Source organism: Carassius gibelio, chromosome A6, assembly GCF_023724105.1.
Source record: "Carassius gibelio isolate Cgi1373 ecotype wild population from Czech Republic chromosome A6, carGib1.2-hapl.c, whole genome shotgun sequence".
Taxonomy (NCBI): Eukaryota; Metazoa; Chordata; class Actinopteri; order Cypriniformes; family Cyprinidae; genus Carassius; species Carassius gibelio.
Genome location: NC_068376.1, coordinates 11,761,890 through 11,785,905, shown reverse-complemented (window position 1 = coordinate 11,785,905; position 24,016 = coordinate 11,761,890). Strand labels below are relative to the sequence as shown.

Here is a 24,016-nt window from a genome sequence, read left to right as displayed (position 1 = left end):
TTGGAAGAGAATGCTGTTTCTCCAGCTCTGAGTGGAACCGCGTAATATGTTTCTTCATGTTAGTTGTGTTGCCGAAATATTTGAATTTGGCACTACAGACTTTGCACACAGTATGGCTTTTATCAACGACACCTTCGGTGTCTTCAGAAAATCCAAAATGTTGCCACACATCCGATTTTAAATGAGATGATGCAGGTCTTAGTTTGTCCATTTTATCTTAAACGAAGCAAATTCACCAGCATATGAACGGTCGTCCATCACCGTCTTTTTTGTTTGGTCACGTGAGTCTTGACAGCGCTCGCATTTTGAATTGAACACAGAATCGATTCAGAATTTTTGAGAATCGATTCTGGATCGTTAGATAACGAATCGCGATGCATCGATGCATCGAGCTTTTCTCCCACCACTAGCGCACACAACTGCACCTTCAGCCAACGCAATACGTCACTTCAGCGACTACTGAACTTCCAGCCAATCAGCAACATCGGGATAGCCCTTTTCACAGGAGACACAAGTAACCTCCAGACTGTGACCTTTACTGGTGTAACTAATATAATTTTAACCTGATTGAGGAACTTAATGCGGGGTTAATTAAGTGATTGATGGTTGTTCATGTCTATGCAATTTAACGTATTGCTGTAAACTTGGGATTCTATCTTTCCCTAAGTTTCGATCTTCCTGCAACTTGTGTGAATGTGTGAGTGCGTGCATTTATGTGTTAGATTAGTTTATATGTCTTAGATTTATCTAATAAAGCCTTCAAGCCTTCAATTCATATTGAAAAGATAAGTATCTTGTGTTTTGTGCTTACAAGTTAATGTCTTAAACTGCCAATCTAGTTACTGTGCTAATTGATAGTGTTTTCACTATAGTTTGGATATTAATATTCAGCGTAGATTTGATGTTAAACGGCTCGTTCAGTGAATCGCAGGGCGTCTCAGTGATCAGCCGTGAAACAGTGATTCTGTTCAAATTCCCTTTAAATTATTAAATGATTCCCTTTGAGCTAAACTGACCTGTTTCCCTTACAGTTATGTTCCATCTTGTCTTAAAAATGCACCGGTTTCTCCTTTACTTAAAAAACCAAGCCTAGCAGCTACAGAATTGATTAACTTCCATCTCATTTCTAAACTACCGTTCCTATCTAAAGTCATAGAAAAAGTTGTTTTATAACAAATTACTCCTTTTTTATCTATTAATGCTCTTTTAGATGAATTTCAATCTGGTTTCAGAGCTGGCCATAGTGCAGAGACTGCTCTGATAAATTTTAGTTTTTAGCTTCTGACTCTGGCTGTGGTTTTAATTATGTTAGATCTCAGTGTCGCATTTGACACTTTGAATCATTCAATTCTTTTAAAAAGGTTGGAGTGCAAGGTTGGGTTTTAGGGGTACTTCTCTGAAATGGTTCCATTCATACCTTAAGGATAGAACATTCTCAATTTATTTTGCCAATGACTCTTCTTCTGTGGTTCCTTTAAAATATGGTCTCCCTCAGGGCTCTATTTATAGTCCTATATTGTTTTCTTTGTATATGCGCCCCTTGGGATCCATCTGTCATCATTATGACATCTCGTACCATATGTACGCAGATGACACACAGATTTATTTTCCCCTTAAAGTTGGAGATGAACAGTCTTTGCAGTCTTTGTTACTGTGTCTGAATGAAATTAAAATTTGGCTCTCTGATAATTTTCTTCAGCTTAATGAAAGAAAATCTGAAATCATAATATTTGGGCCATCACATTTTATAGAGTGCGTGGTCAGTATTCTTGCTCCTTTTAACTTGCTCCTTTTTAACTTGCTCCTTTTAACTGTGGACTCTGGTAACTCTGCTGTTTTAGTCCTTTTGGATTTTACTGCGGCTTTTGATACGGTCAATCATTCTATTCTTTTATCTAGACTTGAACACTGTGTCGGTATTAAGGGCATAGCCCTTAAATGGTTTCAGTCATATTTGACAGACAGAAGTTTTTCTGTTCACCTTGGTGAATTTTCATCATCTGCCCACCCTCTTTTTTGTGGCGTCCCTCATGGGTCAGTATTGGGCCCTATGTTGTTTTCTTTGTATATGCTGCCCTTGGGGTATATTTTTAGAAAGCACAATATCACTTTTCACTGTTATGCAGATGATGTACAGATTTATTTGCCTGTCAATACTAATAACAAAGCTTCGTTTCTTTCATTACTGAATTGCCTGAAAGATTTAAAAATATGGTTGGATCAGAACTTTCTTTGTCTTAATGAAAATAAGACTGAGATTGTTGTGTTTGGTCGTCCTGGGGATTTAAGTGCTTGTGTAGAGATGCACTTGGTAATTTAGGGTTATTTGTTCGTCCATTTACCAAGAATCTTGGTGTGATTTTTGACAGTGCTTTTAAATTTGAAAAACAGATTAGTTCTGTTGTAAAAGCCAGTTTCTTTCAACTAAGACTGTTAGCTAAAGTCAAGCCCTACCTGCCACGTAAGGAGTTTGAAAGTGTAATTCATGCTTTTATAACATCTAGACTAGACTACTGTAACTCTTTATATGTTGGTCTGGATAAGTCATCTCTTCAACGCTTACAGTTAGTCCAAAATGCAGCAGCTCGGCTTTTGACTGGGACTAAAAAGTATGAGCACATTAGCCCTGTCCTAGCTTCACTACACTGGCTTCCTGTCCGCTTCAGGATTGATTTCAAGATTTTATTGTTTGTTTTTAAGACCTTAAATGGGTTGGCGCCTGCGTATTTATCAGAGCTTTTACATGTCCATGCCCCCGTTAAAGCATTGAGGTCATCCAGTCAGGTGCTCCTCAGTGTTCCAAGAACTAAGTTAAAAAATAAAGGTGACCGGGCTTTTTCAGTGGTGGCACCTAATTTGTGGAATAGTTTACCTGTACACATAAGAACTGCTCAGACTGTTGGAATTTTTAAGTCATTTCTTAAGACACACTTGTATTCCTTGGCTTTTATATCAAGCTGAGCTGTGACATTGGTATGTTTTTACTGTATTTGTTTTATTTGTATGTGACTCTCTAGTTTTCTTTTCTAGACATTGTTAAGCACTTTGGTCAACCATGGTTGTTTTTAAATGTGCTATATAAATAAACTGAACTGAACTGAACTTTGGAGATGACTGTGAATGACAATGTGAGAAATCTTGGGGTCATTATAGACTCATCGCTTAGCTTTGATAAACAGATTAATTCAGTTGTAAGTAGTTTTTATCATCTTAAAATTATTGCTAAGCTTAAACCTTTTCTTAGTTTTAAAGATTTGTAGACCATTGTTCATGCATTTATTTCTTTGCGACTGGACTACTGTAACTCCCTCCATGTAGGGATCAGCCACCGACAACTGTCACGTCTGCAGCTTGTACAGAATGCTGCAGCTAGACTTCTGACGGGCACCAAAAAAAGAGAGCACATCACTCCGGTGCTGCATTCTCTTCACTGGTTACCAGTCAAGTTTAGGATTTATTTCAATATTTTACTGGTTGTTTTTAAAGCTTTACATAATTTGTCTCCAAAATATATTTCCAATCTTATAGAGCCCTACATTTCAGTAAGGTCTTTACGATCGTCAAATCAACTGTTGCTAGTTACTCCTCAGTCCAAAAAGAAGTCAAAAGGTGATCGTGCTTTCTCAGTAGCAGGCCCCAAACTGTGGAACAATCTCCATCTTTATATTCGACAAGCTCCATCAATGGAGGTCTTTAGGTCTCAGCTGAAGACTTATCTGTTTAGCTTGGCTTTTTAACTAGTTCTTGTTTAAATCTGTATTTTTAATTTTGTATGTCTACTTTGTTTTTATTTTACACTCTGAAGCACTTTGGCCAACGAAGTTGTGTATAAATGTGCTATACAAATAAATTGCAGTTGAAATTGAAGTTTGATGGTGAAAAGTACGGATGGTCTATTTGTGAAATGCTTGTCTTTTCTTGATGGTAAAGGCAGTTTAAAACCTTAAAATCCTGTAAAAAAATCTACTTTGCATCAAATTTATGAACAATGTATTATGAACCAAAATGCAATACCAACTTCAAATAAGCTGCAGTTCACTGGAGGGGTTAAGCTGCATAATAATTTCTAAAACTTCAGTACAAGTCAAGCCCTTTCTCATGTTGCTTGCTGCTCTTCTCACCATTAAATGACCAGCACGATGGCATGCAAGTTTTAAATCCATGTACTTTGCTTTTGTTTAGTCTATACTTATCACCAACATTAAAAGGCAGCAGGTGAATAAATACACTTTTGTTTACTCCATGTAGTTCTGAGAGCTGAGGTGCACATTTTGATTTTCTCAAATACATGGTTAAGTGCACAAAAGTCTCTCTCACACACACTCTCCCTCTCTTTCTCACATACACACACAATATAATATGCTGTTATAGTTATAGTATAGCTTCATATACAAGTCAGAAACTAAGCTTTTTTTGCACCGGCCTATCTAAAGGGTTAATGGTCCCACCTAGTGATCAACTGTAAAAATAACAAATGTTACCTATTCCCAACAGGGAAAACCACCAACAATCAAGAATCTCACACACACACAAACACTATAATTTGCTATTATACTCCATATACAAGCCAGAAACTAATCCTTTTTTTGCATAGGCCTATCTAAAGGGTTAATGGTCCCATCTAGTGATCAACTGTTTAAAATAACAAATTTTACCTCTTCTCAAAAGGGAAAAACACAAACAATCAAGAATGCATGATTATATGCTGTCATGGCTTTGCAATCAAAAAATGTCATTATAATGGAAGTAGGGGTGTGACGGTTAGTATATAACCGTGAGACCGGCAGTTATAGTTGAACACCGTCATTAGAACTTTATAACCGCCAAAACCGTGTCACTAAAATATTTTTTACAAACATTTTTTATCAAAAATTATTTTCATTTTTTAGATAGGATCATCAGATGCACAATATATCGGGAGACATGGTTTTTACCACTTAATGAAGTTTTGTAAATCGTCAGACATGATATTTACCACTTCATTAAATTTTGCTTTGTAGAAAACCTTTCTTAAAAACGAATTTCGTTTTGAACAAATTTTATCTTAATTTTAATAGATGTTTCATCAACCAATTGCATGTATTTTAATAAATAAAAAGCAAATATAGCAGACAATGATAACCGTGACATGGAAGCACCAGCGCGCCGCGTTCACTTGCACTGCACTGTGAACTAGAGCGCATCTCATCGTAAATGAAACTCAGCGTAGGCCCATGCCTCATACTCTAGCATTAAATATTTTTGCTGCATCCTTTCCAGAACAGACAATGGCTTTTTTTTTTTTTTTTTGCGGCTCGCATCAGCAAAGCATAGACCGCAAAACAATCAGCGGATGGCGGACAGGTGCGGCTTTGAAATTTGCTCAAAAAACTTTGGCGCGGATGATGAGTTTTGTGACAGATCTCCTTAATAAACGGAGGTCTGAAATCTCTGCCCCTTTACCGATCAGAGCGCGCGCTGAAACGGAGTTAACCCGCTATCTCCAAGATCAACCAATTGACTCTACGGCAGATCCACTAGCATGGTGGCGAGACAATATGAAACAAAATGAAACACGCTATCCGAAATTCAGGAAGCTTATAGGTGCTGGAAGCTTCTGTAAAGTGTTTTTAAGTAAAACACAATACTGTCAATTACATTCAGAACATTGGAAACACTGACTATTAGAACATACCATAACATACTAAGTCCAACTCTCAATAACCTTGGCCAAAACAATAAAGAGTTTAACATAAACTGCCAGTTGCACCAACAAAATAATACATAGTTCAACATAAAGTGTAAAGTCCACGCTAGCTGCTATATGTTTTGCGTTGAGGTGACACTTGAGGCTCGATGTGTGCTGCGGTGATATGCGAACGCTAGTTGGTGCTCCAGTATAATCGGTCCGCCGAAACTCATCCAGTGAGAAACGTTCCGCGGTGCAAAAATACGTTATTAAAAATGCGGGAATTTTTTTTCTGTAATTAATTCATCTTAGTTAACGCGTTATTTTTTGTGTAATTAATTAATCTCAATTAACGCGTTAAAGTCCCGGCCCTATTTATTATTATTCTTTTAAATAAACAAAACCTGAAGAGGTAATTTTTTTAAGACCCTGAAACCCTGTATTTGGGTGGAGAGAGGAGTATTTGAGTCACACACATAACACAACTGAACTTTCAAACTTTCAACTGACACACAGTTCATTTCTGTCACTATAAATTACTGAAACCACACATGAAAACATCAGTGGCTCTCTCTCACTGTATGACGTAACAGACAACTAGCTGTCCTGTCCTGTCCTGTTCACTTCACACAGCGCGGGTTTTCCAAGAATGCAGTTGTGAGTTCTAAAAATGTACTGGTGTGAGCTCAGTTAAAGAATGCGGTCATCATGCCTGAAAATAACTGTATTGTGTGTGAACGAAACCATATTAAGGACTTAAATACAGGACTGATAACTTTTTTTTTTGCTGCTGTGTGAACGTGTCCAAAGTTTGGAACAAATACTATTCAGAATACAGCAACACAATATAACTGAAAATCTATTCACCTCTGCTACAAACACTTCATATTTTACATACATGTATTTAATTTCAAACATTTAAAAGTAGATTTTTTTTTTTTCACTTATTGTATTAAAAATATCTATATTATGTGATGATTCACATCTCCTTGCTGTTAATAAACATTACTTTTGAGAAGTTGACACAAAGTCATATAATCTCAAATTGTACAAAAACTATTCTGTATTGTAAAAATATTTGTCACAATCACATTTCACAGTTTTTATTTATTTTTTTATTTTTTTACACACGAGGGCTCATTCTCTCCTTAAAGAAACATCTCTGTTCCATAATGGCCTTTTGCATTAGTATTAGGTCTACACCATCAATATTACTCAAAGCACGAGCATGTAGAATAGCTCCACTTAATCCTGGAAGAAGAGCAAGAGGAAATTCTAGTTAAAAAACAAACATAAAAAAAACAACAGATAAAAACACATATTCTGAATACAAACAGAATCAAAATACTTCTAGATTTAGACTTACAGTAGGCGGCAACTACAGTTTATTCATATTACTGTATAACATAAACTCACCATCAGTCTTTTCAATTTCACCAAGAACAAAATACTGAGCTCCGAGTGTGGGGTGGAATGGTTCAACAAGTGTTGTTTGTACAGACAAATGGCACTGTGCAGAAGATGGCTGACCACTTAGAATGGCTTTGGATCCTTCTGGCTCGTAACTTATAAGTCTAGATAGAAAGATAAACAAGCTACATTTGTTTTTGTTTTTTTTTTTAGCTGCAAGAAATACATAAATGATAATTAAAAAGTCAAATAATTAAGACCATTAATTGCTATTTACTAGGAAATTGTAAAAAAAAAAAAAAAAAAAAAAAAAAAAAAGGTTCAGGAACAAGGAAGAGTTTAATCCAAATGCACTGGTTTAATATAATAACAAAAGGAATAAAAGTACACAAAACAAAGAAACAAGGAACCAGAACCAAGCTCACCTACATTACAAAAACAAACAGAAAGGACTTGACAATGAAAACTGGTAACAAAGGAACAAGAGGAATATCAAGAATAACAAGGGGAATCAGGAAACCATGAAAGCAATTTCTTTCTACTACTAGGAAAAGTAAAAGTCTAAAACAGAACTTGATTCAGCCACCTTAATTTGATAACACACAATTAAGTGGGAATATAACCAGAATAATTAAGCATCCTCTTATGCATTGTCTGTCAATATTAGAAGTTAGAAAATTACTATAAAACAAAAGTGTCTAAGACAAAAGACCAAAGTAACCCAGCCTCTTTCCCTAGCTCTATCGGTAAGTGGATCACCAACCTTCTGACAGACAGGCATGAGACTGGGAAAATTCACATCCAACATCTGCCCCCCAGTGATGTATTCTCTCCCCACTGCCTTTTCCCCTGTATACCAACAACTGCATTGCAAAAGATCTTTCTGTCAAGTTTTTGAAGTTTGCAGACAACACTAAAGTTATCAGCCTCATTCAGGATGGCTGCAAGTCTGCATACAGAAGGGAGGCTGAACAGCTGGCTGTCTAGTATAGCGTAATTCAAATATAGTAACAGTGTCTGAAAAAACACAATTGAATATATTTCTTTTTCATCTGGGTTATTAAATTTGGGCATGGAATAACAGGAATCGTGAAACAGCTAATGGTATATTAAACTTAAAATGGGCTATAACAAGGTTGTCCAAAACTGGCATTTAATTCAATGTAAACATACAGTAGGAAGCTTTGTCTGTGCTGTGCTGCCGATCACAGGAAGGAAAGACTAAAAACATTATTTAACACACATTAGTTTACTAGCATCAGCACAATAATCAGTTATATATTTACATTCATGCATTTAGCAGTAGGGCTGTCACTTTTAGTTCGAAAATCGATTGCACAATCGATCGGACAAACCAAAAAAAGTTTCGAAAATGAAAATAGGGAATCAATTTTAACCAAATATGTACACTATCAATTTAAAAATAATTAAACACTAAAAAAATATAGATGTAAAACTCAAAAACAAGCAGAAAAAGAAAATCAAGAATTCCGAAAGTGCAGTATGCCTTGAAAAAGCTAGACAGAAAATACCAGCAATTTTATGCGCCTATAAGACCCAGTGAAGTCGAAAGCGACCTCTTATGCTGCGTTCACATCAAACGCGAATAGAGCGTCTGGCACGAATGATTTTAATGTTAAGGCAATGTAAAGACGCGCTTTTCGCCTCATTCGCGCATTTAGTTACAGGAGATTCTGGGTTATGAAAAGGACCATTGCAAGATGACAGCGACCGGTAATACCCCCACCTTGCGCAGCTGTACCAGAGTGTCCTTGGGACATCGATCAGTGCGGTCGGAGCGCGTCTTCTCAACAGCTGGACATATACATTTAAAGTTTCATTTTTTGAACAGTTGTTTGAAATGTATTGAATCATTATTTAAAATAATCCTGGAGATTTTTGAATTGCCTAAATCATAAATGCAGCCGGGTTGAAGCCTGCAGTGATGTTTTTCTTTTGTTATGGCAGCAGTCCCCTCTGCATATATATTAATTGTTACTAATTAATGTCGCACTCCTGTTGCTGTTTGTTATTCTGCACAAAACTTCATGCCAATAAGAAATATTGCTGACTTGTGCGTTTCCAGCGCTCTCTTTTTTTAGCGTCTTTTTTTTAGACATGGAAAATGATTTTACAATCGATTCAATGAACACTGATGTCTTAAAAATCGAAAATGATTTTTTCACAAAAGTGACAGCCCTGTTTAGCTTCTATCCAAAGCAACATAAAGTGCATTCAGGCTTTGCATTTTTACCAGTATGTGTGTTCCCTGGGAATTGAACCCACAACCTTTTGCACAAGCTAATGCTCTACCACTGAGCTACAGGAACACTATATTCAATGTTTATAGCATACATATAAACAATAACATAATTATTAAATACAATCTGGATAATTATTAATTAAATCCTTATTAAGGTTGTTAAGTACACAGTCTTGCACATTTGTCTTTTGGTACAAATTGAAAATACTTTTTTACTTCAAATAAAAGTTTGTAATGTTGTGATTCACCTCGTAGCTGGTTTGGTTCATGGATTATTATGCTTTAACTAGACTTATTAAATCTCTATGAACATTTTTTTAAAAACACTTCTGGAACCAAGGCCAGTAAAAAAGTGGGCAGGCACTGTTGCACTCTAAAATGATTTACAATTTGAGTTGTCAGTTGGATTTTGTAGGAAATGTCAGTTTTACACTGGTTATTTGTCTTTGTGTGGTTTTGTCATGTTCATAAACAGAAAGAAGACTCGGCTAGTATATTTAGTGTGTGGTTGCTGCTTGAATGCTGAAGTGCCCCACTAGTACCCCACAACCTCACAGGTTGAAAACCCCTGGTCTAGCTAATCATCTAGCTGGCTGTGACCTCCGCTGTTACTATGTAGCAGCTTTGAAAGTCAGTGGGTGATTTGTTTCTTCTCTGAAATGTGAACTTTTTTAAAGCAGCCTTTCTTCAGCAGAACACAAACCAAGATTTTTAACTCTGTTGCAGTCTATCACTCTTATAGTATAGGTTGATTGGAATCATGACTTAAACATACAATAAAAAAATACAAACTGAACAAACCGAACAGTATTTATATAATTTGTTCCCTCTGATTCATGCAATGTTCAAACTATTAGAACTCTCCTGAGCGCGTCCTCCTGTGCACATTTTCAGCACCAGGCGCGTCGTCTTCTTGCTTTATGGCGGATCGCAGACTTATAAGTGCATTACCGCCACCTATTTCTCAAATGAACCATTGACACTACTATCAACAAGCTCAATTAAGAGTGTCAATGGTCCATTTTTGGGTGAACTATTGTTTTAAGTGATTTCACAGCATTTTTTAAACACTGACCAGTTGAACATGTGATAGTTCTTGTGTTCCTGTGGCTCAGTGGTAGAGTTAGCAGTGCAAAGGATTCCCAAGAAACTCACATCCTGGTTAAATAAAATAAAATGTATGGCCTGAATGCACTCTCGAGTCGCTTTGGATAAAAACACCTGCTAAATGTGTAAATGTAAACGTTATTTACAACAATTCAATAAGAAAAAGTTAATATTGTGGTATATATTACACAATATTGTCTGATTTTGCAAAAATGTGTAAACAAAAATATAACCCATAAATCACAGGAACATCTCACTTACATATTTAACCTTGGTTCCCTGAATAGGGAATGAGTTACTGTGATGTCATCGATTTGGGAACAAATTCGGTGTGACGAATGTCTGAAGCCCTTACACCATCATAACCAATTCATTGACCAAATAGCGTTTAGCACTGCCCCGACACGCACGTAGGTGAGCAGCGTGCTGCGCCCCATTTAATCAGATTTCCATTTCTTTACAAAGGAAGTGCTATTGAATGTACGGAATGGCCCACATTGCAGCATCTCAATCCCTCTCATAGGTTAATTTCAATGGTGCGATGACATCATTGCTTTAAGAAAGCTATATACCATAACGCCTGGTGTACCTTTAGATAGCTGGAAGACAGAGTAAAGCATCTGCTCAAGCGGATAAGACCCGGGAGCCAGGAGCCGATCTCACTTCCAAACTGTAGAAATTGATAAAGTTGCTAGGAGAGGACTATCCTGCTGCTGCAAAAACATCTTCCAACTAGGACCCTTTAAAGAAGGCCTGAGAAGAAGCCACTACTCCTGTAGACTGAGCACGTACCCCTAGTGAGAGTCCTTACTGGGCAGAGACTATATGGGCTATCTGACCCTGCATTAGCAGGGGAGAAGGCCTCTAAGACCACCTGCTGGTATCAGGCCTAGGTCACAAAAAGACTTTAACTAGCCCTGGGGCAAAGGACTGATAGAGAGAGCCTGCAGATCCCCTACTCTCTTAAGGGAGGATAAAGCCACCAAAAGAACCATCTTGAGAGTCAACAGATTCTCTGACACAGATTCCAATGGCTCAAAAGGATGGTCTGTCAGGCCACCCAAGACAATCGATAAGTCCCAAGAAGCAACTCGTGCTGGGCAGAAAGGCCTAAGCCACCTTAAACCCTGCATAAAACGGAAGACTAAAAAACACCTCCCAAAAGTGCATGTTCCGCAGATACTGCCACTACATACACATTAATAGTGGCGGGGGTAACCTGACTTTGAAGTAATTCCAGTACTGAACTGATGGGTCAGTAACCTGGATCTAGAGAGCATTGTCTACACCAAGATGCAAAAAGCCTCCACATTAGGGCTGGGACAACGCGTCGAGGTCATCGATGATGTCGACGCAAAAAATACGTATCGATTCGCATCGATTCGTCGACCTGTTTTTATTTCTCTAAAAAATGTTTACAAAACGTTTACCTTACGTGCGCTAAATATACGCGATGGCCGGATCAACATTCTGTCCAGCGTTATATAACCAATCCAGGGGTTTTTCTGCATTGATCTTATTTTTTGGCATCTGTCAAAGCCTTATTTGATCGGTGAGTGACGCCTGACAGGGCGCGTACGAGAGTTAGATTTTTTGCTGTAACTTCAGGAGAGATAGCAACACAGACTAGAAAACCTCCATGTGGGAATATAAAGGAAGCCTGATGAAACTGAAATTGTCACATGACTCCTATCTTGTCCCTGATTCATGGAATTGGTAGTGTTACAACTCTCCCCGTGTTACAACCATCCCCGGTCTCCCATACATATATATATATATACACATATTATATATATATATATATATATATATATATATATATATATATATATATATATATATATATATATATATATGTATGTACACACACACACACACACACACACACACACGTTTGTTTTTGTGAAAAGTGGGGACATCCCATAGGTGTAATGGTTTTTATAATGTAGAAACTGTATATTCTATCGCCATTCACCAACCCTACACCTAACCCTAACCCTCATAGGAAACTTTGTGCATTTTTACTTTCTCAAAAAAACTCATTCTGTATTATTTATAAGCGTTTTGAAAAATGGGGACATGGGTTGTGTCCTCATAAGTCACCCTCTCCTTGTAATACCTGTGTCATTGTACCTGTAATAACTGTGTCACCTGTGTTATTGTTGCAGCCATTCATTTAAAATAATACTGTTGTTGTGGCATATCACTTGGAGTACCCTTAGTTTTTGTATATTTTGTCTACCTGTTACAACTTACCCCAGTATGTGTTACAACCTACCCCACTACTGTAACAAAGGACCACCTTGTATTTGTCATCATCTCACAAAGTCTGTGATATAGTTGAATAAATTTAAATTGTTGCCATTTGTAGTATAAACATGTGGGTACTTTGCCTAGTTAGACATTTAGCCCACAAAAAAAGGTAATTTTAGGCGCTGAAGAAAAAAGTGTTACAACCATACCCGGTCTCCCCTATATATATATATATATATATATATATATATATGGCCGGGGGAAAATTTGTGCAGCAGAGCCAGATAACGAACTTACATGCACACTGCTGGAGCGTTTCTCGTTCTCGAGTCAAGAACCGGTTGCATCCTTTTTCGGACCACCAGTACACTGAACTGAGAACCGTTTCTGTCGGACGCGTCCGAGCTGATGATACTGCGCATGCGTGATTCAGCGCGAAGCAGATTGACACAGAGCGTGTCTGAACCGAACTGATTCTTTTGGTGATTGATTCTGAACTGATTCTGTGCTTATGTTATGATCTCTTTCCACTGGATCGTGATCACTTTTAATTTAAAACGGGTTATTTAAAACAATTACTTATCAAACAGATGGAATTAGAAATAAAGTCCCTGCTGCTCCAGAACGAACAAATACAAATCGCAGTTTGAACAAACAAAAAGATGTGAAAGAGCCCAATTCAGTACTCGCGGTGTTCTGGTGTTCAGGGCTCACGCAGAGAAAGGAGTCTCAAAACACTTGAACATCAAATTTGCTTATTTTTGCTCTTGTGCCGACAAATACATACAAAATATGTCAAAATATTCACCTTGGAAATTATGCTCAAAAAAACTGTCAGTTATTTCTTCAGTGAAAGTAAACAGTTGAGGAAGAAAATGGGATGTGTATTATATTGGATGCATTCATCGTCTCTTAAAGTGACCATGCCTAATTTAGCTACTGGCTGCTGAAATGTTAATCCAAGAAAATGAAAATCACTCACTGCTCTTGACTGAATTACTTTGTAGTTTTAACAGTTAAACCAAAAATTATTCAGACACCAGATATAATTTTTGATATATATAGCAAAACTAATAATGTGAGAAATGTTCAAGGTGTCTGTTTACATTGAAGAATATCCAGTGCTATTTTACATTTAATTATTTGGTTTCTGTACCTTGACACCTACAAACTTGAAAAAAACTTAAACATTGTGTAAATAGCACAAATAAATAAAAATAAACCAAAATACAAATTAAACAATTTCAAACAGGGCCCACTGGTACTAGTGTTGCACGGTGCACCGATACTTCAAAAGTATCGCGATTCTCGGAAATTAAAAACGTCACGATTCCTAAATTTATTAGTATCGATACTTCAAAGAATGACTGCGTTCTAGATTTGTAAGAGACGTATTTCATGTTGGTATGTGCAACGCACGCTTCCAGTGCCTCCCTATGGATGACTGTGTGTTTTTTTTCCTCATGCACGCAGCAAAAGTGTCTATTTCTGCACTACAGCGATTTGTTTGGTCACAGTTCATATATAATATTCACATTAATTGGGGATTAAACGTGGAGTTATGTTCTGTATGCTAAATATGAGCGTATCTGCACAGCCCCTATACTGTAACTGCGCTTTGTATCTGCTGATTGCTGATCGAGATTTACATGCTTGGCTCACTGTGACACTATTGAACATCCCTTCCTTTTAGAATCTTTACGTTTTCTTGGTTTTGGTAAGAAATTTTGTAGCATTATCAAAATGTTTTACACTGATATTAGTCAGCTATGTCTCGTTAAATTCTGGTATGACTTCTAGTTTTATAGTGTCAAGAGGAATAAGACAAGGTTGTCCCATTTCTCCAAAACTTTTCATTTTGACTACTCCGTTATTAACATTACTAATTAATAATTCACATGATTTACAAGGTATTATTATATTTGATAAAGAGTTTAGGTTAAGCCAATTTGCTGATGATAAATCTATTTTTTTAAAAGACAAATCTATGGTTGAAAAAACAATTAATATCATTCAAACTTTCTCTAAAGCTTCTGGCTTAACTCTTAATTTAAATAAATGTGAATTACTTCCAGTTCATACAAGTGTGGATTCTACCATTAGTAATATTAAAGTTGTTCAAGAAGTAAAATATTTAGGAATCACAATATCTAAAAACCCAATTAGAAGACAAGATGTAAATATTGCCAATCGAATCATTGTTACGGAGAAGTCTTTAAGTCATTGGTTAACCAGAGATTTAACAGTTTAACAGTTCTTCTGTCTAAAGCTGAAGGTATATCCAAATTATCTTATCCTTGTCACTTTCTTTATGTCTCCTCCAGCAATATTAGTAAAGCCAACTCTGTTTTATTCCATTTTTTGTGGAGAAATAAAACCCACTATATTAAGAGATCTCAACTAGTCAGAGATTATAATGAAGGTGGAATTAAGGCCATTGACTTTGAGGCACTAGTAGGTGTGTTTAGGATTAAGTGGATTAAAGAGTTTCTTTCTCTACCAAATTCAATGTGGTTCTACATTCCCAGAAGGTTGTTCCATAAGTTAGGTGGCCTGGAATTTCTTTTAAGGTGTGATTTTGAAGTTAATAAAATCCCTCTTAGATTGTCTAATTTCCATAAACAAATCCTTAATTTTTGGAAAAAGATATTTACACATAATTTTACTCCCCATAGATCCACACTCTGGAATAATAGGGTCATTTTAATAAATAAAAAAACATTATTTAAGAGGAATTGGTTTGAGAAGGGCGTTTTATTTGTGACTGATATCCTTGATCACAGTTGTAATTTCCTTAGTTTTGAGAGTTTCAAAGAGAAATACGACGTGGCTTGTACAACAAAAGAATTTGACAAAATCTGTAAAGCCGTTCCTCTTCCCCTTTTACATTTAATTTAAGGATTGGTTGTCTCTAAAAATAGATGGTGTTCCCTTGCTTGATACTGTTGATATTCTGTATTTTGTGGATAATTTGGATCTGTCCGTATCGGACTTAATTAATGTGATCATTCTTCTGTGTATATATCATATTCACTGTAGTAAATGGAAAAATTCTAAGCCGTCATTTAATTGTTTCATCAATGATTTCAAACTTTTTTTTTCATCTCTCCATAAAATTAAAATGTACAAGTCAGCCAAAAAAATACTTTGTGACATAACAGAATTTTTACTGTTTTGAGTGTTGTACTGCTCCTTTGTTTCTGAAGGTTGTTGTACAGGTTAATTTATAGCTCCCTTGTTATTTTATTTATTTATTTTTTTTGTTTATTTGTGACATGTATATGTGGCTGGGTTTGGTTCTTTTTTTCTAAATATGCCCCTTATTGTAATTGTAAACATTTGTATTGTTTTTTGTTCCTCTGCTAGAGTATGTATTTTGTTGTTGTGTGGTTCAATAAAAAAAAAAAAAAAATGCTTGGCTCACTGACCCTGTATACTCATTCATTTAATTCACGAACGAGGTGTATCCGTTCATTCAACTTATTCACGAATGAGAAGATCTCTCGATCTCGTTCAGTGAAGGGCTTATGGGTTCAATCACTACATTCAACAAATCCTCCGTCACATCTTGAGTAACTCTTTGACAGGATGAAACCGTTCACAGAGCTGTTCACGAGCTGCGCATGATGAAAAAAAGATGACGCTCACTAAAGATGACGCTCATTAAAGCTCACTGGCTGAGTTTTCTACTCTGAAAGAAAAGGTTGCACAACTGACAGAATAAGTTACAATATCTGAGATATTGCTGCTAATTTATTTTTATTTTTATTTGAATGCCATTTCTTAAATTGATTATCTTTTGACAGTTAATCTTCTCACTTAAGAAACGTTTAATATAATCGCTTTTCATATTTTTATTCAAAGTTCATAATCAAGATAAATGTATTACTCTTATGTTTCTAATGCTGCTATATTTATTGTGTGAATGTTAAATGTTGTCCTGGTTTTAAAATAAAGCCCAGCAATGATATTTGAGTGTATTTACCCTTTTCAGGAAAAGTATCGAAATCGCAATTCTTGACTAGGTATTGGTATCGAAACAATAATTTTGGTATCGTGACACCACTAACTGGTACAACCTTCACTGGGGCCCCGCTGACCCAGGCTACGGCAATTCTAATGAGCCATTTTAATCTAGATTAATTTCAAGATCACAGTGTGATTAATCTAGATTTAAAAAATTATCTATACCCACCACTAATATATATACCTATTACCTAGAGGCTATACACCTGTACCTAGATGTGACGGGGAGACAGGGAAAATCAGAGTCGGCAGTGTGTAGTCATGCTTGAAGCAAACAAGTCCACTTCCGTTCGGCCGAACCTCCACCAAATGAGATCCACCATTTGGGGGTGCGATCTCCATTCTCGATCCTAGAGGCTCGGTCTCGATAGCAAGTCTGTTCCGGAGTTCAGGCGACTTGGGATATGGACTGCTCTAATCGACAGAAATTTTGTCTGAGCCCAAAGAAGGACAAACCTCCTTGACGACTGAGGTACAAAACCACCATCATGTTGTCCATCCTGACTAACATGTGGAAACCCCTCAGCTGAAGTGAAAAGTGTTTGAGAGCCAGAAAGACAGCTAGCATCTACAAACGATTTGTGCCAGCCACGGCGCTCCTCTGTCTAGACTCCACAGACTGGATATCCTTGATGGATGGACGTAAACCACTAACTTTTTGAGACACAACAAAATACCGGCTGTAAAGTCCTGACTCCATCTGGGTGGGGAATATTTCCTCTATAGCCCCTTTCTCTAGAGGTGACACAATCTCTTGACTTAAAATCGAGGCCTCCCCAGGACGTACCATCGTAAGAAGAACCCTGCTAAAAGGAGGTGTCCCTTTTCGAAAACTGAATGCTGTAACCGTGTCGAACGGTGCGTAGTATCTACTGCGAGACATCGGGCAAGCCTCTCCACGTGGCCCAATAGTCTGCTAGGGGCTTTAGTCATTCTACCTTTGAACTATTCCTCCGATTTTCCGGCATATGGCCCCAAAGCAGTAGCCGGGAATTCAATAACCGCAAGATGTTCAAATGTCCTGTCGGGCCGGCCCACCAACCCAAGTGCGGGGGCTTTGAAGGCCGACATAAATGGGCCATGCTTGCATTACTCTTGGACTTTTCCTCGACTCTGAAGACTGAAATGTGCAGAGTATCTGAGGGAGAGCTCGTCATAAGGACTCAACTAAAAAAACACCTTAGGCACAGTATGAGGTGGGACAGTTAAGATCTGAGCCGGGAGGCCACAACGAGAGAGAGGCGAATATGCTTGTGCGGTTCGTCTAAAGGAAGGTTTGGCCTCCGAAGATGAGCAAAGGACTCAGGAACTGCTATTAGGAGCCTGAGAATGAGAGGCCTTGGCTATCATGCTTTCATGAGAAATGGGGGCGTCCAAAAGAAAGATTCAGTCCTTTTCATTAATGTCAGTGAGAGTGAGCCAAAGGTGGCGCTCAACTGACACAAAACCTAAAATGTAAGATGGGGAGGTACATTTCTCCTGTCCACTCGGAAGGAGAGAACTGCATACTTAACCCTCTATGAGCATCGGCTCGCATGTGTCACCCCAAGCGACCATCTCATGCTGACGTCTTCGAACTGAACCTTTAAAGGGTTAATTCACCCAAAAATGAAAATTATGTCATTAATAACTCACCCTCATGTCGTTCCAAACCAGTAAGACATTTATCTTCAGAACACAGTTTAAGATATTTTAGATTTAGTCAGAGAGCTCTCAGTCCCTCCATTGAAACTGTGTGTACGGTATACTGTCCATGTCCAGAAAGGTAAGAAAAACATCATCAAAATAGTCCATGTGACATCAGAGGGTCAGTTAGAATATTTTGAAGCATCGAAAATACATTTTGGTCTAAAAATAGAAAAAACTACGACTTTATTCAGCATTGTCTTCTCTTCCGTGTCTGTTGTGAGAGTATAGTTGTGCACTATAGACCCCCTGAGGATCCACTCATTCTCTTCTATAGGAGAGGAAGAATTGTATAATCTTGTTAAATCATCTAGACTAACAACATGTAACTCTATGTTAGACCCTATACCATCTAAGCTCCAAAAAGAGGTGCTTCCAGAAGTCATAGATCCTCTTCTGACTATTATTAATTCCTCATTGTCATTAGGATATGTCCCTAAAACCTTCAAACTGGCTGTTATTAAGCCTCTCATCAAAAAACCACAACTTGACCCCAAAGAACTAGTTAATTATAGACCAATCTCGAATCTCCCTTTTCTTTGCAAGATACTAGAAAAGGTGGTATCCTCACAATTATATTCCTTCTTAGAGAAAAATGGTATATGTAAGGATTTCCAGTCAGGATTTAGACCATATCATAGTACTGAGACTTCTCTCCTTAGAGTTACAAATGACCTGCTCTTATCATCTGATCGTGGTTGTATCTATTAGTTTTATTGGATCTTAGTGTTGCGTTTGACACAATTGACCACAACATTCTTTTCCATAGACTTGAACACTTTGTTTGCATTAATGGAAGTGCATTAGCATGGTTTAAAACGTACTTATATGACCGCCATCAGTTCATAGCAGTGAATGAAGATGTATCATATTGATCACAAGTGCAGTATGGAGTACCTCAAGGCTCAGTAATAGGGCCGCTACTCTTCATGCTTTATATGTTACCCTTGGAAGATATCATCAGGAAACATGGTGTTAGCTTTCACTGTTATGCTGATGATACTCAGTTCTATATTTCTTCGTGGCCTCGTGAAACACACCAATTTGAAAAACTAATGGAATGCATAGTCGATATAAAAAACTGGATGACGAGTAATTTCTTACTGCTAAATTCTGAAAAAAAAAAAACAGGTGTTAATTATAGGACCTAAAATCTCTGCATGTAATAACCTAGAACACTGTCTAAGACTTGATGGCTGCTCTGTCAATTCTTCGTCATCTATTAGGAAACTAGGTGTGCTATTTGATGTTTGATAAAACTGCATTTTCCCATCTCAAAATATATCTAAATGAAGAATGTTAATCCATGCATTTATGACCTCAAGGTTAGATTATTGTAATGCCTTATTGGGTGGTTGTTCTGCACGCTTAGTAAAACTACAGCGAAGTCCAAAATGCAGCAGCAAGAGTTCTTACTAGAACCAGGAAGTATGACCATATTAGCCCGGTCCTGTCAACACTGCACTGGCTCCCTATCAAACATTATATAGATTTTAAAATATTGCTTATTACTTATAAAGCCCTGAATGGTTTAACACCTCAGTATTTGAATGAGCTCCTTTTACATTATAATCCTCTACGTCCGCTATGTTCTCAAAACTCAGGCAATTTGATAATACATAGAATATCAAAATCAACTGCAGGCGGCAGATCCTTTTCCTATTTAGCGCCTAAACTCTGGAATAACCTACCTAACATTGTTCGGGTGGCAGACACACTCTTGCAGTTTAAATCTAGATTAAAGACCCATCTCTTTAACCTGGCTTACACATAACATACTAATATGCTTTTGATATCTAAACCCGTTAAAGGATTTTTAGGCTGCATTAATTAGGTAAACCGGAACCGGGAACACTTCCCATAACACCTGATGTACTTGCTTCATCATTAGAAGAATGGCATCTACGCTAATTTTAGTCTGTTTCTCTCTTATTCCGAGGTCAGCCACCAGATCCAGTCTGTATCCAGATCAGAGGGTCACTGCAGTCACCCTGATCCAGTACGTATCCAGACCAGATGGTGGACCAGCACCTAGAAAGGACCTCTACAGCCCTGAAAGACAGCGGAGACCAGGTCAACTAGAGCCCCAGATACAGATCCCCTGTAAAGACCTTGTCTCAGATGACCACCAGGACAAGATCACAGGAAACAGATGACTCTTCTGCACAATCTGACTTTGCTGCAGCCTGGAATTGAACTGCTGGTTTCGTCTGGTCAGAGGATAACTGGTCCCCCAACTGAGCCTGGTTTCTCCCAAGGTTTTTTTTCTCCATTCTGTCACCAATGGAGTTTCGGTTCCATGACGCTGTCGCTTCTCGCTTGCTTAGTTGGGGTCACCTCATCTACAGCGATATCGTTGACTTGATTGCAAATAAATGCACACTATTTAAACTGAACAGATATGACATCACTGAATTCAATGATGAACTGCCTTTAACTATCATTTTGCATTATTGACACACTGTTTTACTAATGAATGTTGTTCAGTTGCTTTGACGCAATATATTTTGTTTTAAGCGCTATATAAATAAAGGTGACTTGACCAAATCGAACTGAATCATTTTAAACGGTTCGCGTATCCAATAGGCATTAATCCACAAATGACTTAAGCTGTTCACTTTTTTAATGTGGCTGACACTCCCTCTGAGTTCAAACAAACCAATATCCCGAAGTAATTCATTTACTCAAACAGTACACTGACTAAACTGCTGTGAAGAGAGAACTGAAGATGAACACCGAGCCGAGCCAGATAATGACTCGTTCACGAGTCACAATTTGATTCAATAAACTGGTTGAAGAAACCGGTTCACCGGTTCTTTTCCGCTCAATGTAATGCGTAATTGGCGATGATTGCCCTTCATACAAGCCTTCGATTTACCCGCGCTCATAACATTAGCACAGAATCAGTTCAGAATCAATCACCAAAAGAATCAGTTCAGTTCAGATGCTCTGTGTGTCGGTCTGTTTCACGCTGAATCACACATGCGCAGTATCATCAGTTCATTGATTCTCGAATCGGACACGTCTGACAGAAACAGTTCTTGACTCGTGAACTAGTCATTATCTGGCTCGGCTCGGTGTTCATCTTCAGTTCTCTCTTCACAGTAGTTCAGTCAGTGTACTGTTTGAGTAAATGAATTACTCCAGGATATTGGTTTGTTTGAATTCAGAGGGAGTGTTAGCCACATTAAAAAGTTTACAGCTTAAGTCATTTGTGGATTAATGCGTATTGGAGACATTAACCATTTAAAATGATTCAGTTCGATTTGGTGAACTGGTTCAAAAAGACCCGAATACATCGAATGATTCGTTCGCATGATAGGACAAAGTGCTTTGTTTTGAACTCTCTCACAACAGACATGGAACAGAAGACAATGCTGAATAAAGTCATAGTTTTTGCTATTTTTGGACCAAAATGTATTTTCGATGCTTCAAAATATTCTAACTGACCCTCTGATGTCACATGGACTACATTGATGATGTTTTTCTTACCTTTCTGGACATGGACAGTTTATGGAACACACAGTTTCAATGGAGGGACTGAGAGCTCTCGGACTAAATCTAAAATATCTTAAGCTGCGTTCCGAAGATAAATGGAGGTCTTACTGGCTTGGAACGACATGAGGGTGAGTTATTAATGATATAATATTCATTTTTGGGTGAACCAACCCTTTAATAGGGAACTGTTTTGCATCTCCTAACAAAACACAATACAGTAGGTGTGTGACTTGAAGCAGCATTGCACAGACCATTCTGTGTAAGACATTTAAGTTTAAATGTCAAATAAATCCTGCGGTTTTGCTTTTTTTGCTTTCTTATTTTTTCTTAACAGTCTGCATTAACAGCCATTTTACAGTCCACCTGGCTCAAATGTGGATGAATGGCTACATGTAAATGTGTGCACACAACTGCCAGAGCTGATTTTGTGGGGGTGGGTAGGGATGTTAATTTAACTCGTTTAATTTCTGTTGGTTTGTAACACTCTAAAAGCTCTTTATTACAAAGATATGATGTAAGCCAGTCATTGTATTTAGTAGGTATAATGTATTGTAAGTTGTTTCGGATGCATAAGGTATTGCAAGTATTACATACAACAATAAGAAAACAGTGCATTGACATTCAATAAAGGAAATTTACTTTTGGTACTTAAGTACTTTTAAATGCAAGTACTTTTACTTAGGTAAAAATCTTGTCTTTACAAACGTCACTTGTAATGGAGTAATATTTGACCAGCAGTATCTGTACTTTCACTCAAGTAGTTTCCCTCACCTGTTTTGATTGAAACGATATGAAATACAAGCCCTGCTAATGCATACAGTTGCATCAAATTATAATTTGTGGAAAAGTTAATTTATTTCAGTAACTGAACTCAAACTGTGAAACTTGTGTATTATATAAATTCAATACACACAGACTGAAGTAGTTTAAGTCTTTGCTTCGTTTAATTGTGATGATTTTGGCTCACATTTAACAAAATGTCTGCTGGTGTTGCTCCATTTTGTTTTATCAAGTCCAAAGTCAATGCAGCAATCTATCAGGAGTTTTTTGAGCATTTTAAGCTTTATGGAAATGCTGATTTCATTTTGCAGCAGAACTTCAGCACCTGCCCACAGTGCTAAAACCACTTCCCAGAATTACCAGAAACCACTTCTAATTTTTTGAGATTTTTTATTTTTTTTTATTTTCCTAAGCTGTAAGTCATAACCATCAGAATTAAAACAAAAAAACTGAAATATTTCAGTTCGTGTGAAATGAATCTGCTTTTTTTTTATTACAAATAATAAAGAACTTTTATTTTTTTTTAGATATTCACTTTTTTTGATGCACCTCTATGTATACTGGCACTGAAACAAAAATACAACATACAAACATGTCTTATAAACAGTCTTTTTGATATAATGAACATGAAAGAAAGTATTTACATGAACATTAAAAAAGGTTTCTCAAAATTTAGCCTACTACACTAGGATCAAAGCTACTTTCTATTAGTAATAAATACGGATGTTGGCAGCACTTCTCTGACTAAATTTGACATTTAAATTAAAGATATAGTGCGGTTAAATCAACTTAAATGTAAAAAAAACTGCACTTAAACATCTCAGACAGCTTTAACAAGCGGACCTAACTTTACCTGCCATACGTTCGCACTGAAGCACCATCTTTCACCAGGTCTGTACTGATCTCCCAGAGGAAGTGAAACACGGCTGGAGAAGGCAGCATTTCATATATTAAATTTAACTGTGTATTTAGAGGCTTGGGTCGTTAGAAATTGATAGTATTTTGACACGCAGCACATTAAGACAACAGCGCCATGCCGTAGAGTGACGTGACGTGTCACCAGGAAAGAGGTATGCATGCTCTGTCGAACTTCCACATACATTTAATAAACTGACCAAGCATCAGTATTTTCATTTATTTATTTGTTCATGTTTTATTTACTCATAATTATTTTTATTTATTATTTACTTTTATTTGCTTTGTGTTTATATATTTTGCGTTTACCATTATTTTTTCAACAGTAAATTCAAAGTCAAAAAGCACGTAATACACCCGTTTAGTATGCATCTTAAAAAAGTTTATTATTATTATTATTATTATTATTA

The 24,016-nt window shown here is 37.1% G+C and overlaps 1 protein-coding gene across 2 annotated transcripts; it reads right to left on the bottom strand.

Annotated features, from left to right (window-relative positions):
* Window positions 1-6,755: 6,755 nt before the first annotated feature.
* ten1 (TEN1 subunit of CST complex) lies at window positions 6,756-23,797 on the bottom strand. 2 transcript variants are annotated; one of them, XM_052600732.1, is made up of 3 exons: window positions 23,545-23,797; window positions 7,085-7,242; window positions 6,756-6,943 (listed from the first exon to the last, which is right to left on the bottom strand). In XM_052600732.1, the coding sequence occupies exons 1-3, from the start codon at window positions 23,631-23,633 to the stop codon at window positions 6,792-6,794; spliced, it is 399 nt and encodes a 132-aa protein (XP_052456692.1). In that variant the 5' UTR covers window positions 23,634-23,797; the 3' UTR covers window positions 6,756-6,791. The 2 variants fall into 2 exon arrangements, with proteins under 2 accessions (XP_052456692.1, XP_052456693.1); XM_052600733.1 differs by having other exon boundaries at window positions 6,756-6,919; window positions 23,545-23,778.
* Between the last annotated feature and the right edge of the window lie 219 nt (window positions 23,798-24,016).